Consider the following 22,819-nt stretch of genomic DNA (forward strand, 5'->3'; position numbering starts at 1 on the left):
AAGATTTGCTTAAGCTAAGGGACCTTTACAGTGTAATAGGGCTGCTTTCACGTCATCTGACATTTTGTTGCCTCATTCTGAATCACAGACAATGAGGGCAGTATGGCGCTTCACATTACTGCAATTTCCCTCACGGGATTAACAAAGTATCTATCTATCTGTACTGTACCTTGAAACTCTGTGTCTTTTGTGATGTAAATTGGAGGTTGTACACATTAGTGTGTGCTTGGTAGTTTTAGTGTGGTTTGAAATGCACTCGTCATTGCTGATTCATTATAACCCCGAAATGTAAAAATAGTGTTGCAGTTCCCCTTTAAAAAAGTCCATGTGGCAGCTGTATTATGTGTCCCAGGGGCCTTTTATCTGTTAGCCCCTTCCATTTGTGCTATTGAAAAAGGAAGATCAGTATGTCACAAAGCCGTACTGTAAGGCCAGCAGCCATCATGAATAATGGAGTCCTGGAGGAGGGTAGTAGGTAAGAGTCCTACCTTCACTGACTTGCCTGCAAGATCTTCATTGTTTTCTTGTATGAAAGTCAACTGTGCGCATCTATTTTTTTTCCCGGAGCTTCTGCAATGCTTCTCCATTTCCATTCTTTTTAAAAATATAATTCCCTCTGTTGGTTTAGGTTTAGTTGCTCTGTGTTCTTTACTTGGAGTGAAAGTTAGTGTTTTTTTGTGTATGTGTGCAGCAAAACTTGTGTCTCGGTGTTGAGACTATCACCGTCTTAACATGGCTTTTTCTACAGCACTGTAGCGCATAGGTGCACAACGAAAATATAAAATATAAAATTGCTGAATAAAACAGAAATTAAATCTAATTTACTTTGATAATCAAACATAAAAACAATAAGGCAATTCTGTGAGGTGGACAAAAGTGGCACACTCTTTAATGCATTAAGGAGACCTTCTGCTACTGGTGATGCTGCCTGTCTCTTTCATTGCTATGATAATCACCCTATTCTGTGCGGTCTTTATGTTTAACTCATCAAAATACTGTCAATCTGTGTCTTAAATAGTTCTCAGACTGCTTCCATACAGTTTTTATAACATTTATTTTAAAATGCTCACATGATATTGTGAACATATGTATACGGATGGAAAAAAGAAACACAACATTTCTGGAATGAGAATACTATAGTTATAGCTTATGTACTTTCACAAAACATTGTCAGTTTGTTTTAAGCCCTCTGACCAGCAATACAGCTTGTGCAGTGAGGCATTGCAGCCTGCCAATCACACAAAAGCTCGTTGAGTGCACTTTTACCCAACAAGGTCCAGGTGGATCAGTGCCTGATCAGGTCACCTTTAAAAAGGCCTTAATTCATAGCTTAGGTTACTGCAAGAAACAAGGCCACACTTAGCCTGTTTTCTGTGCATTCAATAATACCTCAAATGTTACCAGAAGCAAGAGAGAGGGCCATTGGCATGCTGTAGGCAGGCGTGTCATGTGCCAGCATTGACAGACACAATGGAGTAAACCGCTCCACTGTATCCCAACTGCAGAGAAGGTTTCAGCAGACTGGCAGGACAGATGACCGTCCAAGATCTGGTCGCCCCCAAGTGACCACACCAGAGCTGTACCAACACATCAGACTGGTCCATCTGAGAGATCATTTCAGATCTGCCACCCGTACTGCTGCTGAAACTGCCAGGAAACACAATGCCTGCATCAGTGACAGGACAGTGAAGCTCCGTGCTGCTGGCCTTAGAGCAAGGCGACCTGTCAGAGGTCCTCTGCTCACACCTCCTAGACGTCACACACGACTGGCTTGGGCCAGACAGAGGCTGTGATTGGACTCGTCAGCAGTGGCATCAGGTCCTCTTCACAGATGAGTCACTCTTCAGCCTGTTCCATGCAGACGGGAGGGCCAGAGTGTGGAGGAGAAGGTGTTGCGTTTCTTTTTTCCATCAGTATATATTGAAAGAGGTCAGATCCCCCAGATTTTAAGAAAGTGTGCAAGTGAATACCTTAACAGGTTACTGTGTGTATCATTCTGCTTCAGAGTGTCACGTTTCATTTGTGTTAAATTTAGCTGTTTAGCCTGGAATCCTTGGAACCTTGTTTACCCTTGTTTCCTGTCCTCATTCATCAGATCCCCGAGGTGATCAACTGGTCAGGTGTCGGTTAGAGAATTTCCCCTGATGAATATCGCATTACTTCTGGAGAGTTGGGGTTTTGCACCTCAGCCACTTGCATTGTGAACACTACTACAGTATGTGAAGCTGGGCAGCAGTCTGTCAACAGGAGCAGCCTACAGCATATACTTTGTTCTTTTCTATATTCTTGTCATGGGGAAATTTCCTTCTTGGGAGTCAACTCTACTGTGGTATCACTGTCTCTGTTTATGTGGGCCTTGAGGAAGTGTGGCACTTTCTGATGTGTCGCCTTACAACAAATGACATTGCTGCATTGAGTAGCATTTCATTTTTACACAAAAGATGTTAATCTACAATGTGCAATTTATATTTTTTCCTTTGTTCCAATAATCATTTCCAATATAGTATAGAAATTAAAAAAGAGGATGGTTTTCTGATGCTGAAGTTGCAGCTTTAGTTTCATGAGTCATAAAAAAACTATATCGATTCTATTCCATTGACAACCCAATCCTTTCTAGTAACTGTTCATGTGAGTAGAAAACATTGAAAATCAAAATCTTTCCCAAGAGAATATCCAGCAGTGTGATGTTTTGATCATGCTTTTAAAGTACAGTAATATTAGGAGAGTTTCATTATTGCTTCTATAATAATAACAATATGTTGTATTCATATTCAGTCCAGTGTTTGTTGAGGTGTTTTTTATCAAGCATTTGAAACTGACACTTCACTAATTAACTAGCAAGCTGAGAGTGTTAAAAAAGTCTCTGGCAAATGTTTGGTTTTGAATGAAGTTTGTAAGTTTGCTTTAGTAATGTGGCTCTATGTAAATAAATTCAAGTCAGCATTCTTTACAAATGTTGTCACGGTTATTGTGTTCAGTTGTGAGTTGCTCCTGCATATTGTCAGGTGTGTCTTGTAAGATTGACGTAATTTAAAAAACTTTTCCATTAAACATAAGACATTTTGTCTAATGTGCTGCATATCATCACAATATGATTTGACAGGCTTTGAAGTGGAAATTCTTATTATTTTAAAGTATTGTAATTTCATTAAAATAGCTTTTCAGTCAAGTGTGTCATGTAAAATGTTTCTTTATTGAGTAGTTGGTAGTTCTCACAATAATAAAAAATAGCTCACTATGCACTACCTTCAGGAAGGTACTCAGAAAAAAACTTTAGGGAAAACTGGACTCTGTGCTGCCAGAAAAACAGGCAATGCTTTGAAGAGGATGTAAATGATCAGACTATCTCCAAGTAGTGAGGATGAACCAATCGTAAATAGAAAGACAAATAATTCAAACTTTCAGTGGATATGTGATTTCATTATGCTTAGGATTAAGTGACTATGAGAACATATTTGGCTTCATAAACTGTACACAACATCTGTATTAATACTGTACCTTAATCAACCAAACCATTGAAAATATGTATATTGATGCACTTAATGTCTACAAAGCTTTTCACAGCCTTAAAAAGTGACATTTTCAGGGAACTGAACATGCTTAAACCACCTACCGTTCTCAAATTGCATACATTTTGAGAGCAATAGCAATTTCAGTACATGCTTGGATCAAATGATATCTCAAACTGATAAGATGATACCTGAAATTAAAATGAAATGGGATGAGAAAATTTAATATGATTGCTTTGTCTCTCAAAAGTCTTTGACCCACAATGTGTTGCCTGTATTAACATAAGGATAAGAATCCTAAAGGCTAAAGCTTGAAGACATGTAAAATGTATGCAACAATGATATACTGCAGATGGCCTAAAGCAGAGTGCAGTGATGTATACTTGGGATAATAAGTAGAGACAGAAAAAGAGGAATGAGTTGGAGCACAAAGAATACACTATAACATCACAACAAGGGGAAGACATTAAACTGGCAATTGTCTCAAAGATGAGTGGATTATTGTTTGTTTCCAAACAATGTGTGGTTCCATTGGAATGTATTAAAGTTGCAATTGGCCTCCTGGTAGCTTCTCTGATGTGTCTCCTTCTTGCTTGGTCATCCACTTTAGAGGGACTGGTGGCAGGGTTGTGATCTAGGCAGACCTTACACCTTCCACTTCTTTGTTACCATCTTCACCTTGCTCCAAGGAATATTCAAGAACTTGGATTTTTTTATACCAATCCCCTTTTCTGTGCATTTATGCAGCTACTGAACAAATATACTTTATACTTTATATTAGATGGGAGCTATAACAGCTTCTGGATTTATCCTGAAATCATGTGAATCACTACTTAATCACTTAAATCACTATTTAACATAGGTGGAGGCCAATTAATTTGGTGTGGGATTGTGAAGGTGATAGTACCTTCAGTACCTCAGCTAATTTAGGATTTTCTACAATTTGTTCTACAATTTTTCACCTAGAAGTTGTAGGGTAGAATATGTAGATGAATGAAAAAAAAAATTAATGCAAAAGGTTAAAACTCTTGTCTTGTAGCCTAGAATTAAAATGGATATAGACTAGTTATAGGCACAGTAATATGGCTTTCTTAAATTCATAGGAACAAATCTCTGCTCCTAGATTTGTGCAAAGCACTTTGTTTATTCATCTGAGAAAACAATCACGGTATTTGTCCCAGTGGAGATTTCTGCATTGATGCTGCCTTTTTAGAGCAGAGTAAATTAATGTGCACTCTGTCCAGGGCCAACATCTCTAGGTTTTGCTTGGTATTATGTGGATTACAGGTACCATATCCAAGAGACAGTACTCATAGAAATAGTATGTTTAGCGCCACTGTCTGCTACAGGACAAATAAGAAGCATCTGTTAGTTTGGTAGTTGACTCCTTCTCAGTCCCATTACAGAGTTACAACCTTACAGCTGTCTGGAGGTGATCATTCCCTCTTATTGTCTTTTGTTTATATTGATTTTGGGGTTTTTTGTTGTAGCCTTCAAAAGTTCAGCTGGTTTTTGAACAAATAGACAGCCTTTTAGTAAGGAAACACAACATTTTAATATGTGCCCTATTATACAATTTAATTCAAAGTCTTCATGCTCTTGAAGTGTGGGGAAAACACCTGCATGAATTTCCCTAATTTTACTTAATAACACATTTTTAGTTTTGGAATGTCTTAGATACTGTCATTGTAGATCCCCAGCTGTATTATAAGCAGTACAGTAAATATATTTATTTAATATATAAATAATTGACGTAATTAATTTCCTAAACAATATACAATATTTACTAATGCTGAAGACTGAACAGAGAATCATAATCTCTGCCAAGACTTCCCATACTTTGCATATGTTTTGTTTTAAATGTAAATAATAGATATGTATACAGTATATACTGTACAGTCGACTGTATGTAGAAAGCTTTATGTAGTGATATTTACCTCTCCTTAATAATGTTGCATTTTCTGGAATTCCAGGTGAATTCTGTGTAGAGATGTACAGGTAGGTATAGACTTGGACTGTGATAACTCTTTTAGAACAGGTTTGTTAACGTGCTAATCAGGAATCATCGTTGTTCAATTAACTTCAAAAGATGTAACTGACAAAAGTATAATGCAACAAACAGCATTTCTTTGAACACGTTAGTGAATTATATTGTTTATAATGGAGAGAGGTTTTGGGTGAAGCTGGATGTGTGCACAGAGTCTCATTTTCCTGTTCTTTTTCATCTTCTGCAATATGTGCTTCTTTCTGTTCAGGAGATCAGTGTGTATAAACATCTACTCCAGGGGGCAGGTTTTGAATTGACATAGTAGTGCACAGATCAGCCGGGCTCTCCAGCATGCGTTCACTCAGGGGGTGAGACATCTGCTGTCAGTGCCTGAGAGGACGTACTTACGCTTGATAGCCATGATAATCTGCAGATCATTTAGCAAATTAGGTTTTTTGGCTACTCCTTGAGACAGACTCGTTTTCTGTCACATAACTTGGAAAAACTGATGATGGAGCCATATTCAGCCAGATGTCGAGCAAAGTATAGTGGCGAGTGCAGGTTAAAGTCCATCTTTTGATTTTGACTCGTGGTTGGCTTATGGTTTCTATACTGTATACTCATATTTCATTTCTACTTACTTGTCTTGTCTAAAAAAACAGATTACTTTCCAGAATGGATGGTTCTGTTGACCTCAGTTTTTCTGTAGCTTATTATTAGTTTCCCTCGGGTACTAGTATAGTTTTCTGTACCGAGATTAAGATGGCTTATTGCGTGGTATGTTGTGGCAGGTTGGCCCCATGAAGTTCTGGGTAGGAACCACAAGGGGGCAACAGCACCTCCCTGAGGATGTGTGTGCTCAGACAGCACTATGGCGTGACATGTGAGAATTGTCATTAATTGAAGAATACTCATGAGGAATTAGTCACAGGTGCACAGCCACTTGGGAGGTCTGTAAAGGAATGCTCAGGGTGGGCACAGGAAAGTCTGTTCCAGTATTGAGTGTCGGACGGTGCTCTGAGGTGCTATTAGAGAAGACGGGATGAATATACAGTACTCCAGAGAGGCACTGGGGGACAGAGGCACTACTGGTGATAAATGAGAAGCTGTGCCCTGGACCACCCGAAGGAAGAAGGAAGCAATATTTATAGGGAATGGAACAACCTGGCCCTAATCCAGCACTGGTGGAAGGAAAAAGGAAAGATTCTCAGCATCTTTGAGGGAACACAGGAGCTGTGAAGAGAAGAAACATGGTGGCTAGCGTGCAATGCAGAGAACACGAGTGGGGAAACTTGTGTAGCCTGGAAAGTAGCATGGAGAAAAAGGAGCCTTGTCTCGGTACTAAACTGAGAAGCTCCTGATAGAGATCAGTGATCCTGGAAAGAATTAGAGCAAGAGAGCAAAACTCTGACAAGTTCTGGGTGTCATCAGCTGGAGACAATAGGATAGTGGTCCTGGATTGCTTAAGTAAGGAAGGAAGAAATCGCAGCCAGAGCTCCTCTAAAAGGCCATGTAAAATTCAGCTCATTGGGGATCTAAGAGCTGCAGGCAGTGGGTGAAAAGTGAGAGGCACATGCTGACAAGTGGGGGGGGCCCTGCTACCCATCAGACTTGAACATTGAACATCTGTGGGATGAGCTTAGAAGACCTCCCATCCATACAGGACATTTATGACAGACGGTGCTTGAGGAAAGCTCTAAGCATCATCAAAGACCCCACACACCCCAGCTACAGACTGTATGACCCTCTACCATCTGGAAAACGGTACCGGAGCATTCGGGCCCAGAATACCAGACTCAGAAGTTTTTACACCCGCACTATCAAACTTTTAAACTCCCAGCCTCTCTCACCTATGATCTGAACCTCACAGTGCCTTCTTTCTTACAACAAATTCAGACACACATTGAAATCTACCTCTACCTCACATGTCAAGAAGCTCACTCCCCATATTTTTCTATCCTTTATTTCATTCTGTTGATGTAAGATTTTGCACATCTGATGTTGTTTTGCACATTACCTGTTACCTGTTGTTGTTTTGCACATTGCCTGTTGTCTCTGTCTTTCTTTTCTTATACAGTTGTTTTTTGTACTACTTATCGTCCAAGAGCTAGCTAAATAGCATTACGTTATACCATCTACCTGTACAGTATATGAGTATAATGACAATAAACTTTAACTTGAACTTGAAGACAAGTGGCATCTCAGACTCAGAGGGCAGCAAACAGGCATGCTTTTTCAAGCTTGACCATAAGAATGGAACCCATTTCACTATAGCAACCTGGTGAAAAGTACGCATAGATGTACTGCTTGTGTTGCGATAGTCTGTCCGTGATGACAGGTGTTAATCAGCGTTATTATAAATAATATAATTATTATTTCTGTGTCGTGGCTGTTCAATAAAATGTTATTGCAAATGCTACAAAACAGATTTTAGAATGTTCCCGGTTATAAATTATTGCCTTTGCTGCAGTTGTAAAGGATTGGTTACTTTTGATTCTCAGTACTGTATAGTACCTGTATCAGAAGATTCAGATTCTTGCTAAGTATAGCCTATATACTGCTCTTCTCTGCATTATTCGTATCTGCCCAGAAGTTGTTTTATTTACAGAAGCGTTTTTTTCTCATTTTCATTTTTAAGAAAAAAATAAAAAAGCGTGATGTTTTAAAATGTACAGCTGTATCCATCAAAGACATTTTGTCTTCAACTACGATATGCTTAGAAGGAATAAAAGATGAAGCTCTGTTATAGTTAGCCAAACTGTGGTGACCCACATGAGTTAGATATAATTTGCCCTCTAATGTTAATAATGTTCGATTTTCAGGGGCTGTTTTAATCCTTTGCCATGGTCTTGGGATATGATGAAATTCCGTCTTTGTTAGAAGTGTTATTAAACCAACTGTATCAGTGTAATCAAACAAGATACAATGTCCAGTAATGTGGTACATTAAGGAATTAAGATATATCATGTTCAAATTAACTTATAGCATTTCTTTTGGTACAGCTCAATGTTAAGAATTGAAGGGCACAAAGAGAAAAGAATGTAAATAATCAGCAAAGCTTAATTAATTATTCAGCATATTACTTTAAGTATCTCTATTAATTGAATTATCTTAAATTGTATATAATCATATTCCTACTTTGTTTTTGTATTACAAAACGTTTATGATAAATGTGGCTAAATCATGTCTTTGTAGCTACCGTACTTTTTTATTTTCTTTGCCATTTAAATAAAATAAATTTTCGTGCATGTCAGGGTGCCCTGAATGATGTGAAGCCTTTCATATTGTCATAGTTCATCGCAAATGAGATTTATGGCATGTAGAACTTTTTTCCAAATGTTAAAACATACATTTAAAAGAACGAGGTTATGAAGGTATTCCTTTTAAAGCTAATTATTTTTGCTTTAATATGTAGCTTGTCGAGATCAGTCTGCCTCAGTTTATGTAGGTGGTATTTATGATAAGGTAGTAACTGTAGCATCTCTGCAACTTCCATTAAGTCAGTAAAAGTCTGTGTTTCCTCACTAAGACATTAGTCTTTTTTTATTCTGTACAGTCATCAGAAGGAAGACACAATTATTTGTTGTTGCAGACTTTTAGTCCCTTCGATGTTTCTCAGAATATTTTTTGTTGTTCCCTTCAGGCACAAGACCCTCAGGTGTTAGAGCAGCTGTCAAAAAACATCACCCGAATGGGTCTGACAAACTTCACCCTCAACTACCTCAGGGTAAGTGTCCCTTAGTATTCATTCAGTCCAATCTCGATACAAAGATAAATTCCTGTCTCTTAGTAGCAGTCTGAAATTCCAGTCATTTCCGAGCCCTGTTAAATAATCTTTTGGAATATATTATGCTACTGTACATTGGGCAGTATTATTTCATTTTCCAACTAAATAAAAGACCTTGCACTGCTACATTTGACCACATTTCTTAGAATTCTAGAAAATCCCTGCTTCAGGATCAATTCACACACAAACAAAACAGTAGTTCCCAACCCCATTCTTTTGTTTTTTGTTTTTTTTTCCTCCAGCTGAGTGTTTAATCACTGATTGCCTTCATTTTCTACTCTAGGCAGAGTTTTAAATAAATTTTCATTTATGTCAAAAAAGGTCAAATGGGGTTTACATTTGCTATCAACCGTGCACTTATTTCTGAGTTTGAGAACTGCCCTCATTCAGGTGTGCTGCCTGAAATGTTACCAATTGGACCTCTGCTGTAGGAAAAAACACTGTTGTTGGAGCTTGTGATACAGTGTTATTCCTGTCTGTGTCAGATTATCGTACATTGCTAAGCTACTTAGAACTCTTTCATAAGAAATAATGGTGAGCGTATTGAGGAGCAGCTATGCAGGTATTTCAATAGACCAACAATGTCTAATTATTGACATTGAGAGCTCATGGCGAAGAACATCTCCAAAAGACACTGAGTCAACCAGGGATTACTTTTGAGACACCTGCTTATATATAGAAAAATATATCTGAGAAATCATAGATGGAGTCCTAAGCTAACTTTATCGCATGGGTCTTTTCACTAGCAAATGAAAACACCCATCTACTGTATCTATACACAAGGGTTTACTCATAGTGTTGTTAACACCACAAACCATTTCCCTCGACTTTTCACACCTAAGTGAGCTGCTGACTTTCCTTTTGTGCATGTATAACCTCCGTTAATTAGACTTCATGTGTAGTTGCAGATCTTCCATTCAATTACAATATTATCTCTGAATGGCTGGCATTTACAAAAAAAAAAACAAGACTTTTTCGCTGCCATGTTGGTGACCTCTAGTGGCCGCCCCATTGTCACCACACGTTCTCCACCTGATTCTGACGATGTTTTCTTGGGCTCCAGGGTGGATGAGTCCTCCAGTATAAAGATAGGAAGCCTGAGTCTGGTCTGTGCCACTTATCAACTGTTGTTAGGAGTTCCTGTCACATAGCTGGTTCATTGTTTCTGCAACAGAGTTTTTAGCGTCTGGAAAGCCCTTTGCTAGTCATGCAGAAGCAAGCATGTCCCTGACTTGGCATGTGTGGGACAAGTTGATAAGAGCGAGTGGTGTGTCTGATCTTTGGTTGTCACTGACAACTCAGTTGCTTACAGGTAGACAATTTTTAAGCTCAGCGCTGGATTTTGGGGACTGTCAGGTTTTGGACAAGTGTTTTTTTGGATCTTTCTGAAAAAAATGTTTTTTGGAAACTCTCTGGGGCCTGGATGGCGCTGTGCATCATGCAGTAATTGCATCCCAGAACTGTCGATCGGATCCAAAGTTTAACCAAGCATTATTGAATCTCATTCAAATGCAAGAGCTTTAATCAATGTTCTCGATTGTTTCCCGTTCATACATTTGATTTGGGAACATTTCAAAATCTGATGCCAAGAGAAGTTCAGATATACTGTAGATTGCAGAAATGCTCAGTTGAGGTAGGGTTAGGGTTAGCATTCACACACTACTTGTGACAATTTTTAAGGTCAGCGCTGGATTTTGGGTTCCATGTCAGGTTTAGGACAAGTGGTTTTTTGCTCCTTTCTGAATTTTTTTTTCCGGAAATTCTCTGGGGCCTGGATGGCGCGGTGCATCATGTGCCAGCAGCCATATCACCCTGCAACTCACAACTGGCAGCCCACTAAAGCCAAGCAGGTGTGAGCCTGGTCAGTACCTGGATGGGAGACCTCCTGGGAAAAACTAAGGTTGCTGCTGGAAGAGGTGTTAGTGGGGCCAGCAGGGGGCGCTCACCCTGTGGTCCATGTGGGTCCTAATGCCCCAGTATAGTGACGGGGACACTATACTGTAAACAGGTGCCGTCCTTCGGATGAGATGTAAAACCGAGTTCCTGACTCTCTGTGGTTATTAAAAATCCCAGGGCGTTTCTCGAAAAGAGTAGGGGTGTAACCCCGGTGTCCTGGCCAAATTTCCAATTGGCCCTTACCAATCATGGCCTCCTAATAATCCCCTTCTATGAATTGGCTACATTACTCTGCTCTCCTCCCCACTGATAGCTGATGTGTGGTGAGCGTTCTGGCAAACTATGGCTGCCGTCGCATCATCCAGGTGGGGCTGCACATTGGTGGTGGTGGAGGGGAGTCCTCATTACCTGTAAAGCGCTTTGAGTGGAGTGTCCAGAAAAGCGCTATATAAATGTAAGCAATTATAATTATTATTATTATTATGTGGTAATTATATTCCAAAACTGTGTTGGTTGGATCAGAATTTGTAACCAAGCGCTGTTGAATCTCATTTAAATGCAAGAGCTTAGATCAATGGTCTTGATTAGTTCCCACTCATACTTTTTGGCTCTTCTTTCTTGATCTTTGTCATTTTTTTTGTCTTGTCTTCATTTCTTCTAAGGTTAGGCTGAGAAAGCGAGAGAACAAATACTTGTAAATGAACAAATAAAATACATTACCTGTTCAGAGGCAAGACCTTCAACCTTAGACCTTAGTGCTGAGCTAGCAGAGGAGTTATGGTTTCTACATTTTTAATCTGTTGTAACACAGAGCAATGGCAGGATGCAGCAGGCATTCTTCTTGTCTGATCTATGTTTAAAAAGTGTTTGGCATCTATGAGGTGCACCTTGCATAAGATAAGAATACAGTGCCTTGCGAAAGTATTCGGCCCCCTTGAACTTTTCAACCTTTTGCCACATTTCAGGCTTCAAACATAAAGATATAAATTTTTTATTTTATGTGAAGAATCACCAACAAGTGGGACACAATTGTGAAGTGGAACGAAATCTATTGGATTTTTGAAACTTTTTTAACTAATAAAAAAATGAAAAGTGGGGCGTGCAAAATTATTCGGCCCCCTTGCGTTAATACTTTGTAGAGCCACCTTTTGCTGCGATTACAGCTGCAAGTCGCTTGGGGTATGTCTCTATCAGTTTTGCACATCGAAAGACTGAAATTCTTGCCCATTCTTCCTTGCAAAACAGCTCGAGCTCAGTGAGGTTGGATGGAGAGCGTTTGTGAACAGCAGTTTTCAGCTCTTTCCACAGATTCTCGATTGGATTCAGGTCTGGACTTTGACTTGGCCATTCAAACACCTGGATACGTTTATTTGTGAACCATTCCTTTGTAGATTTTGCTGTATGTTTGGGATCATTGTCTTGTTGGAAGATAAATCTCCGTCCCAGTTTCAGGTCTTTTGCAGACTCCAACAGGTTTTCATCCAGAATGGTCCTGTATTTGGCTGCATCCATCTTCCCCTCAATTTTAACCATCTTCCCTGTCCCTGCTGAAGAAAAGCAGGCCCAAACCATGATGCTGCCACCACCATGTTTGACAGTGGGGATGGTGTGTTGAGGGTGATGAGCTGTGTTGCTTTTACGCCAAACATATCGTTTTGCATTGTGGCCAAAAAGTTCGATTTTGGTTTCATCTGACCAGAGCACCTTCTTCCACATGTTTGGGGTGTCTCCCAGGTGGCTTGTGGCAAACTTTAGACGAGACTTTTTATGGATATCTTTGAGAAATGGCTTTCTTCTTGCCACTCTTCCATAAAGGCCAGATTTGTGCAGTGTAAGACTGATTGTTGTCCTATGGACAGACTCTCCCACCTCAGCTGTAATTCTCTGCAGTTCACCCAGAGTGATCATGGGCCTCTTGGCTGCATCTCTGATCAGTCTTCTCCTTGTCTGAGCTGAAAGTTTAGAGGGACGGCCAGGTCTTGGTAGATTTGCAGTGGTCTGATACTCCTTCCATTTCAAGATGATCGCTTGCACAGTGCTCCTTGGGATGTTTGAAGCTTGGGAAATCTTTTTGTATCCAAATCCGGCTTTAAACTTCTCCACAACAGTACTACGGACCTGCCTGGTGTGTTCCTTGGTCTTCATGATGCTCTCTGCGCTTTCAACAGAACCTTGAGACTATCACAGAGCAGGTGCATTTATACAGAGACTTGATTACACACAGGTGGATTCTATTTATCACCATCAGTCATTTAGGACAACATTGGATCATTCAGAGATCCTCGCTGAACTTCTGGAGTGAGTTTGCTGCACTGAAAGTAAAGGGGCCGAATAATTTTGCACGCCCCACTTTTCATTTTTTTATTAGTTAAAAAAGTTTCAAAAATCCAATAGATTTCGTTCCACTTCACAATTGTGTCCCACTTGTTGGTGATTCTTCACATAAAATAAAAAATTTATATCTTTATGTTTGAAGCCTGAAATGTGGCAAAAGGTTGAAAAGTTCAAGGGGGCCGAATACTTTCGCAAGGCACTGTATAAGGGCACTAAAAAATGTTATGTACTTTCTGTCTGCTGCAGACTCGTGAGCATGATAGGTTTTTTCACACCTGCATGAGAAAATTCCACAGCTTTGACTCGCTGTACAGATCCCCTCTCAGTCACTAATACTGACAAAATCCTTGACACAAGTGCAGTTCTTGAAGTGAGATTTACAACAAAAGCAACAGAAATACTCTAGTTGGTGCTTAACTTGCTGTAACAGATTTTCCTAATAATATCACTATGAATGTGTTGCTGTTATAAGTGAAAAGTCTCTTGTAATGACCTTTATACATTTTGTACAGTGTGCCTGTTGTGGGAAAAACAGATAATTTCTTGTAGCCTTAACTAACATATTGTATTACATAGCTCTAGACGATATTTACATAGTCCACCAGATTGAAACCCAAAACTTAAACAGGGCACAATTCCCTTAGCATTGTCAAATTCCATCAATGTATACATATTCATGAGTTACAAAGAATTTTTCACAGCCTTTGTCTTGAGGTTAACGAGGAACAGCTTTAAGGCCTATTATTCATCAATGAATTCTCATCGATCATAGCAGGAACAGCTCTCTGATCACAATGTTAGTTCAAATGTGGGTATGTGAGAAGCCACAGCACATCTTAGCCTCGATTGGTCATTAGTTTATCACAAAAGCCCCCCAGAGAGCCAAGTCAAGAGATACCAACATTCTGTCATTCTGAAACATGGACATTTCGGAGTCCTTTTTGTATAGTTGTTAAACATTTGCTGTAGCAACAAAGAAATGTTTGAGTCACCAAATAAAGACTGGAATGTGCTGTCAAGAAAAAGTATATTTTTAAGACGTGTATATGATCCATAGCATTAATCTATAAGCATGGAGGAAAAAAACAACGTAGGTTTAATCTGTGTGTCTCAGACATTCCCCAAAAAGTGAGAGCACTGCATTACCCCCACCCCCCAGAAAAAGTACAAAATATGTGTAGTTCTTAGTTTATTTGATTCCAATCATCTGCAAAGCACGTACACAGGAGAACTCCTGTTTTTTTAATTAGTGGCACATACTGTAGCAGCAGCGAAAGGATGACCACAAAAATATGACAACTTCATCAAATTACAACCTCACCTCACACTGCAATGTTCAAATTGACCCTTCACAGTCTTGTAGTATGCCCTGAAGCCAGAAATCCCATGGGCTTCTTTATCACTTGGTTTTGCTAAACCGCATATTCAGGGAGGTCAGTGTGCTTTTAGCAGCCCCGGCTTCAGTAGCAGCTGCAGTAGGTTACCCCGTGTTAGTCCTGTCTTCACTGTTGAAGAGCATGCCACCTTTGAGAAGAGGGGCAGTGCTATCAGAAATCTTGGTGTAGCCAATGTAGAAGAAATCCATGTGTATCAAAATGCCTGTGTTGCTTTATAAAGTATATAGAACACTTTTAATCTCTAACTCTGATGATTCTGAAATAACGAATTCATAGTGATCGTAATTTTTGAAGCACTGATCGCGTCCCAGTGGAGCATGTCTCCCAAAAAATCTCTTTCATTCAGGACCTTCTCTGTGTAGGCTCTTTCAACCAGCCATACCTTACTGCCCCTAATCGTTTCCTAGTGCTTTTTTGCAATCAAGGAAGACTTCTGTTTATCACAAAGGCACCACATTGTCTGTTTCTTCTGCTCTGCTATAAGAAACATGAATCCTGTTTCTAAAATGTGATATACAATACTACACAGTAAAGAGCCATAAACTCGGATGTCAGCTGGACTCTTTTAATGTTAAAAAAAGATTAGAAACATATGACACGGGAATTCGAAATGGATTGTTTACAGGAATGCCAGAGGCGAGCAGTTGTACGAGTCTTAAAAATGTTTATGGAGTGTAATCGTCAGACTTTTGGAAATCTGAAATCTCAGTTATGTGATGCATGAAACCGGACAGCATTGTCACTTGTATGCCAGGCCTGGAACACCTGAGAATTTGTCAGAATCGGTAGTTTTTCTTTTCTAATTATGCATCTCATGAGCACAGGGGCTTGTAATAGCGTGTAAAAAACTTGTTTTTTAGCAGAAATATGCTATTATAAGAGTTTTTAGATTCATTGACACAATTTGCAGGAGTGTTTTTGAGTTGTTGTTTTTTTGAGTAATATATATATATAACATAAGTATGCCTGTCACATCCTATAAAGATATTTGTTTCACACCTTATTTTTAAGTATATACCTTAGTTATTAGTATCCTACTGACTGAGCCTGAATAATGGGTACAAATTTCTACACCTGCTATGTCAGACCCCGCCTTCCAATCTTACATAAAAAAATAAAAATTATTTTTACCTTTTTGTCTCATAGTCTTATACCTAACGGACATAAGGTCATTTGCTATGTCACGCATTCTAGTTCTTCATTGTGCAGTTCAGCTCCATGAGGAAAACTTTGACAGCCACTGAGCTTGTAACACCTCCACGGACACCCCCACAATATCCTGTGTGTCCCTGCACGCACACATCCAAACACTGAATGCCAACAATACTGTCATTCTGAAGCATGGACATTGCATATGCTTCTTGCCTTAGAAGTTTTAGAAGCCATAGAAATCATCACTGACAGCTGTCCCAGAGATGACATTTTGCTCAGGTAACTTGTCTAACTCTTGCTGTACTTCGGGTCTGATTACTTCATTTAGCTACACAGAAGTCATCATCAGTCTTGAATGGTGACTGGTACTTTCAGCATCATCTTAGTCAGTAGGTTGTTGTCCATCTTCTATAAACCCACCTCTGGACAGCTTTAATTCTGTCATAGAAACTGGGACTATAGGGAAACAAATTGAGTATGGGAAAAAAAGACATATAAGAACAACCGGTACAGTTAGTAAATTGAAGAGATTCCTTTTTACTGGAATGGATCATGAATTTCTGTGCAGCCTCAGACCATATTTTTGGAGAATACTGGATTTGCCTTTTTTTTCCTTCAGATTAATTTTCATCTCTGTGCCAGGAACATACCTCCTGAGCTGTTACCTGGCAGGCAAAGACTGACCACACTGAGCCCTCTTCTCTTAGGTTAAGTGGCTGTATCACATTAGCTTCATTGAGTGAAAAGAGGATTTAGCAGTTTGATAAGATGAAAGATTTTTTTAGAGGGTTTATTGATAGGCTTTTTCTCTCATGCTGGTTAAAGCAGTAAGATCAGTCAGATCAAATGGAAACTGAGAATTTCTCATCAAGGAAAGACAGGAAAGAACATAATATTGCACAAATGAAGAACAAAATTCTGCCTTATCTTTCATGAGACCAATTTTTATTGGAGTATGAAACAAGTTACACCAGCCAAGTTATTGAAGCCAGTACCCTGGATTCTTTCAAGAAACATCTAGATGTGATCTTCAGATCGATTAGCTATTAACTAAACAGGCTAGACAGGCCAAATGTCCTCCTCTTTTTTGGAGCCTTTAATATGTGTTTATTAAAGAATTATGTGAATGTGATTTGTTAGACTTGTCCTCACACACAAAACAGTACATACTTTACAAATTTACAGAAAGAAGTAGTACTTCAGTGTATTTATTTTTAAATCATTATGTTTGCAATGATTAGTGCTATATTCCAATTTTTTGGGAAAAAAAGCAGTCACATTAAAATATAATCTTTCTTGAATTACTTGGGCCAGTGAATAAACCACAACCTGTTATTTCCTCTGTGTTTTGCAGTGATTTGAAATGGAGTGGCAGTTTCCTGGCTGCAAGCCAAGCTTTTTGGTTGGCATGTTACTGTACTGTCAAGCTTTTACATTTATTAATGCTGCAGGCTTCCTTCAATTCAGTCTCAAAATAGACCTTGTTTTGTAAAAAAAAGTACAGGAATTGTGTTGGAGCTACAATGCTTAGCTCAGGAGCAAGAATATTTTTTTAAAAAGTGTATCGATTGTAGCAATTAATTTTAGTGTATACTGAATAATATATAAAATATCGTGATTTCATATCTGTGAATAGCTTTACTGTACTTGATTGTGATGCATTTGCCTTTTCCAGATCCCAGTAGGACATTCTTCAGAGGTTATGCATTTTCTGCAACAAGTTTCTACTCTTTACACAAATGCTTGTGGCTTCATGAACGATGATATTCCATACAGTATGTGAACTCATGGGAGAGGTTTCTGTTTGGAGTTTTCAACGTTGAGATCATGAAGGAGGGTTTTAGAGACCTAATTCCTTCCACTTTGCAACAATAGCATATTCTAGTATGGCAGGGAAATACCGCATCATAAAACACGATGACTGGCTTTTCTAGCTGTTAGACGTTTAACATTTAATCTTGTGTTAGAGTACAGAAGAGTACTCGTCTAACATTAAACATTGTGTATTACTTAGCGGGGCACTAAGGTGTAGGTCCTTAAGTTTATTTTAGGTGTTATCATCAGAATTAGGAATTGCCATTTAACCCAAGTAGTACTATTTGGAATTTATTGGCAATTGCAAAATATTATGACCCAGATTTTGATGAAGTCTGTTTGAACATAGCACTGATATTTGAATTACTTGAATGGAAAAGTTAATTCATGAAACATTGAAACATGTCTTACATGGGTAATCAATTGTCTTACAAAGTATTCCTCTTGCTGTCATCTCTTCAGTTGCCTGGAAGGTGAGCATGGAAACAAATTGTTCTGCCTGCAAAGACACTAAACAGTCAAGTTATTTGTGTTTGCGTTTGACAAAGATGTGCTCCCAAGATACTCAACCAGTAAAGCTGCTCACTCCAAGCACAGGGCACGGGGAGCTGCATGGTCTGTGGTCCGAGTGTTGCAGGTGTGATTCTGGGTTATAAAGACACAGCAGTTGCTTCCAGATGGGGGCAGTATACTGCAGGCTGATATGTAATGAGAAAACTGGACAGATTATGGCAGACAGGAACTGGAATTATAATTACCTTTTAATAAACCCCCTTAATAGCAGACACCTCTTAATACTTCTATGAATTATTTCAGCATTAATAAAAACTGAAATATCAAAAGATTAAATAATTTGCATACATACAGTATATCACATTCTGTAGCGGTGAACCCAACCATGTTACCACATGTTACAATATAGGCTTCATTACAGTAACATTGCTGTGACACTCTACACAATCTACATTTGGGTGTGGGTATTGCCAGAGCTGCTTTACACTTTTCTGCATGTATTGTTTCTAAACAGATTTGAGTGCTTTAACAGGGCATACAGAAGACTAGCAGTATTTGTTATAGAGATTCAGAGAGATAAGCTGTTAAGAGTCGCAGTCCTCGTTTTATTCATGTCTTTGTCTGGTGAAGAAGGCAAGACATAGCAAATAAAGGAACAGATGAAAATAACCAATTCCGGCTATTCACAACACTGTGGGCTATACTGTATATAACATTGTACTTTTTGTACTTGGTATTTTGTAATGTAAGCTACAATACAGATATTGGCTTAGTGGTTTAATGTGGCTGTGTCCATCTCAAGTTGATGTAAAGTTCAGGTTCAAATCTAAGTAAAGGTTCAAAATCTTAATTGAACATAAAAATAAGAATGGTTATAAATGACAGGAGGCCATTCAATCTATCTAGCCTGTTTGGTTGGAATAAGTTAATTGGTTCAAGGATCTCACCTAGCCATTTATTGAAATAAGTTGAGCAGCTTGTTCTATACTTTCACAACTCTCTTTGTAAAGAAAGTAGTAGTATTTCGTATTCTTGTATTAATTAAGAGAAGTAAAGTCAAGTCAATTCATTTTTTTCTGCACATTTGTATTAGTTTATTAATAACTAAGTCCATTACTGTTTTAAGTCCAATATAATCATATCACTCAATATTTGAAATACATGGTGCTTAAATTCCTATTTGAATTCAATTGAGATTTTGGTACCTAATGATTTTATTAAAAAAAGAAGCATGAATCAGCCAATTAAAGATGTGACACTGGTTAATTTGGCCAAATTAGTAAAACATAAGTCAGTGTTTAAATCTTTGATGTAATGTCATTAAGTTAAATGAGACACATTCCAGGTTAACTTAATTATTTTGCTCTTTTTTCAGTTGGGCGCTCATTTTTAGTGTGTTAGTTTTCAAACGTTGTATACATTTTTTGAAAATTGAAAAAATAACGTTTTGCATTAAGAGGTTTTATTGTCTCATTAGAAAAATGTTTATCTATTAATTAAAAGTTCTTTGCATCCCAAAAAGTTAGCTACTAAACAAGCTGTTGTAAACACATATGAAAATGCCATTGGGCACAGAGCTTTGCTTTTCTATTATGAGCAAATTCATTTCAAGAACAGAATTAAAAAACTAGTAAGGCGTGAAACTGCCAGACATGCATTAGTTACTCTCATCTCAGAAACGCAGTTGTACTGTACGTGGTAATGATAGCATTATCTTCATTGTGCATAAAACATTAATGCTCTCATTGACAGTTAACATGAAGTAGTTTCTGCTCTGCAACACAGCACTTTTGCAAAAATAATTTTTGTTATAGGATGGACTTTCCCAGTTGCAGAAGAATTCATATTTGGGCTTCTTTAATACAGTACATTGTTCTTCCTGGGGGAACAAGTCTTCAGAACTTTGTGACAAGCAACCTGCCTCACAAATTCAGCTACTTCTATACCAGCAACCCTGTTATAGAGAGGTTACTATAGTAGTTATATATAGTTTCTTGAATTCGTCTTTTCACATACCCCAGCTTGCTCTCCATGAGACACACAGACGCACAGACAGGGAGAGAAGCTTGGGGTCAGAGCGCAGGGTCAGCCATTTATACGGCACCCCTGGAGCAGCTGGAGTTAAGGGCCTTGCTCAGGGGCCCAAGGGAGTAGGATTCCTCTGCCGGCCGCGATATACGAATCGGCAACCTTCCAGCCACAGGCGCAGATCCTTAGCCCCAGTGCCACGTTATCATCCCCTCGTTATGTTTATTACTATTTGATTTTAGCTATTTTGCTTCTCAGTTCAGATTCATTTTAAAATAAATAAACTTTAGAATTTTAGCTTTAATATGTTCGTACAGTGGCATAAAAATGCTTTACTACAGTCTTTATTCAGTTGGTATGGAAAGATTTTTCTTTTCTAAAAAAGGCACATACAATATATGGTTGCTCTGAAAGTCTGTAAAGCAATGGCTTGTTATATTGTGCATTCTGTAAAGTAACACCATTGTTTCTTTTCCACGGGCTTTCAGTTGTGTGTTATACTGGAGCCTATGCAGGAGCTGATGTCCAGGCACAAAACCTACAATCTGAGCCCACGAGACTGTCTGAAAACCTGCTTGTTCCAGAAGTGGCAAAGAATGGTGGCTCCTCCAGGTATTTAAGAATCTTTAACAAAAACACTCTCTGCCTTGCACAAACCTGTTTCAGCGCATACCCTGAAAACCACATTCCCAAATCCTGCATGGCATGCATCTTGAATCTTTGGCTTGACCGTTCAATCATGACAAATGATTCGTCGTGTAATGTGTGTCCTGTTAAAAAAAAAAACAGCAGAAACTTTGTGTGAGGAGCAGTTAGATTCCTCATTAAACACAGTCAGCTCTAGACATTAAATATTAAAACACCCCAGTTCCCGCCGTCCTCGAAGCAGCAAGGGAGATGAAGAGGTTTTCAGCACAAAGCTGTCATGAAGAGCAGAGCAGTGTGTGCTGGGAAAAAAATAACTCACTGAACACAAAAATATCGAAATAGAGAAAAGGAGGAAGTTGAAAATAGACGCTGGCTTCAAATTCGTAACAGCTTGCAACTTATCATTTTTTCTTTCAATTAAAAGTGTTTTTGAAAATAATATGGAGTGGGAGAGGAAATTCTTTTGTAGACCTGACTGCATTCATATTATTAATTCATTCTTTGGAGTAAAAAACATTCATTTGAAAAACTGTATGCAAGATTAATTTTATTTTGCATAAGCATTACCAGGTGACTAGGTGGCACAATGATTGGCACTGCTGTCTCACAGCGCTGGGGCCCTGGGGTGCTCTCTGTGTGGAGTTTGAATGTTCTCCCTGTCTTCACATGGCTTTCCTCAAGCTGCTCCAGTTTCCTCCCACAGTCTCACAGTCTAAAGACATGTTAGTAGGCTAACTGACAGCTGGAAAAATTGGCCCTGGTATGAGTGTGCGTCTGTGTGTGTCCTTCAATTGACTGGCATCTCGCCCAGAGTGTACCCCACCTTGTGTCCGTTGCTTGCCGGGATAGGCTCCAGCAGACCCTGTACTGGATTAAACAGCTAGAGGATGGATGGATAAGATTGCTCTACCCTTTGAAAAGTGCAAATATATTCCTTCCTTGTGAAACAAACTAAATTACACAAATTCCATCATAATAAAATCAGATTAGTTAGTGTCTGTGACATTGTTTCTCATCATTGGTTGCATCTGTGATTTTTTAGTACATGGGCTGGTTTGGTCTTGTTTTCTTTTTAGCATGTTCCTTTTCATTCACCTCATAACTGGAACATTTCTGTTTTTGTGAGGAAGGAAACAGGAATCTGTTGCTGATAACTTCAAACAAAGACATGGAAATCCTACTCTTTTCTTAGAATGATATAAGAATAGATTTCTCACAATTCTTTTATGTAGAGATTTTACAGGAATATTTTATAGATAAACATATTTCTTTAATTATAAGGCGGTGCACTGTTTTGTTTCCTTGTTTAGATGTATTTGTACAGTAGATGTCTTGTAATGTGAAACATAAATTGTTAAACAGACATGGATTTCATAATACTATATGGAAATAAACAGTATTAATAAACTAGTATAATGTGATGTTTTTGGTTACATAAATAAAATAGGTTCCTGGTTTTGTGTCTGTCATTCAGATGATTTCAAAACATCTCCCTTGGTGTGATTAGTAAGAACTACAAATATTGATCTTTCTTATAATTCTTAAAACAAGCTTCTTAGTTTGTTCTACAATTATTAATATTCTTGTATGGTTACAGAAAAATCCTGTTTCATCTGTGGATTAAATGTTTGCTAATAAATTCAGGCATAAAAATAATTAGCTTTCAAACTTAAACATTTTTCCATCTGGCAAATAAATGAAAGTTTATGACTGGACCACCCTAACATTGTTTCAGCCTAGTATCAGTTATCAT

At 38.5% G+C, this 22,819-nt stretch overlaps 1 protein-coding gene across 7 annotated transcripts in view; it reads left to right on the top strand.

Moving 5' to 3' along the window:
• ldb2a (LIM domain binding 2a) overlaps positions 1-22,819 on the top strand; it is a 214,467-nt gene that overhangs the window by 183,194 nt on the left and 8,454 nt on the right. For all 7 annotated transcript variants that reach the window (XM_088636833.1, XM_088636859.1, XM_088636813.1 and 4 more), the window contains 2 exons: positions 9,140-9,223; positions 20,907-21,030. In XM_088636833.1, the coding sequence (XP_088492959.1) occupies positions 9,140-9,223; positions 20,907-21,030 (208 nt within the window). The remainder of the gene's footprint in view (positions 1-9,139; positions 9,224-20,906; positions 21,031-22,819) is intronic.

Source organism: Lepisosteus platostomus, chromosome 1 (genome assembly GCF_059453375.1).
Source record: "Lepisosteus platostomus isolate fLepPlt1 chromosome 1, fLepPlt1.hap1, whole genome shotgun sequence".
NCBI classification, from domain to species: Eukaryota; Metazoa; Chordata; class Actinopteri; order Semionotiformes; family Lepisosteidae; genus Lepisosteus; species Lepisosteus platostomus.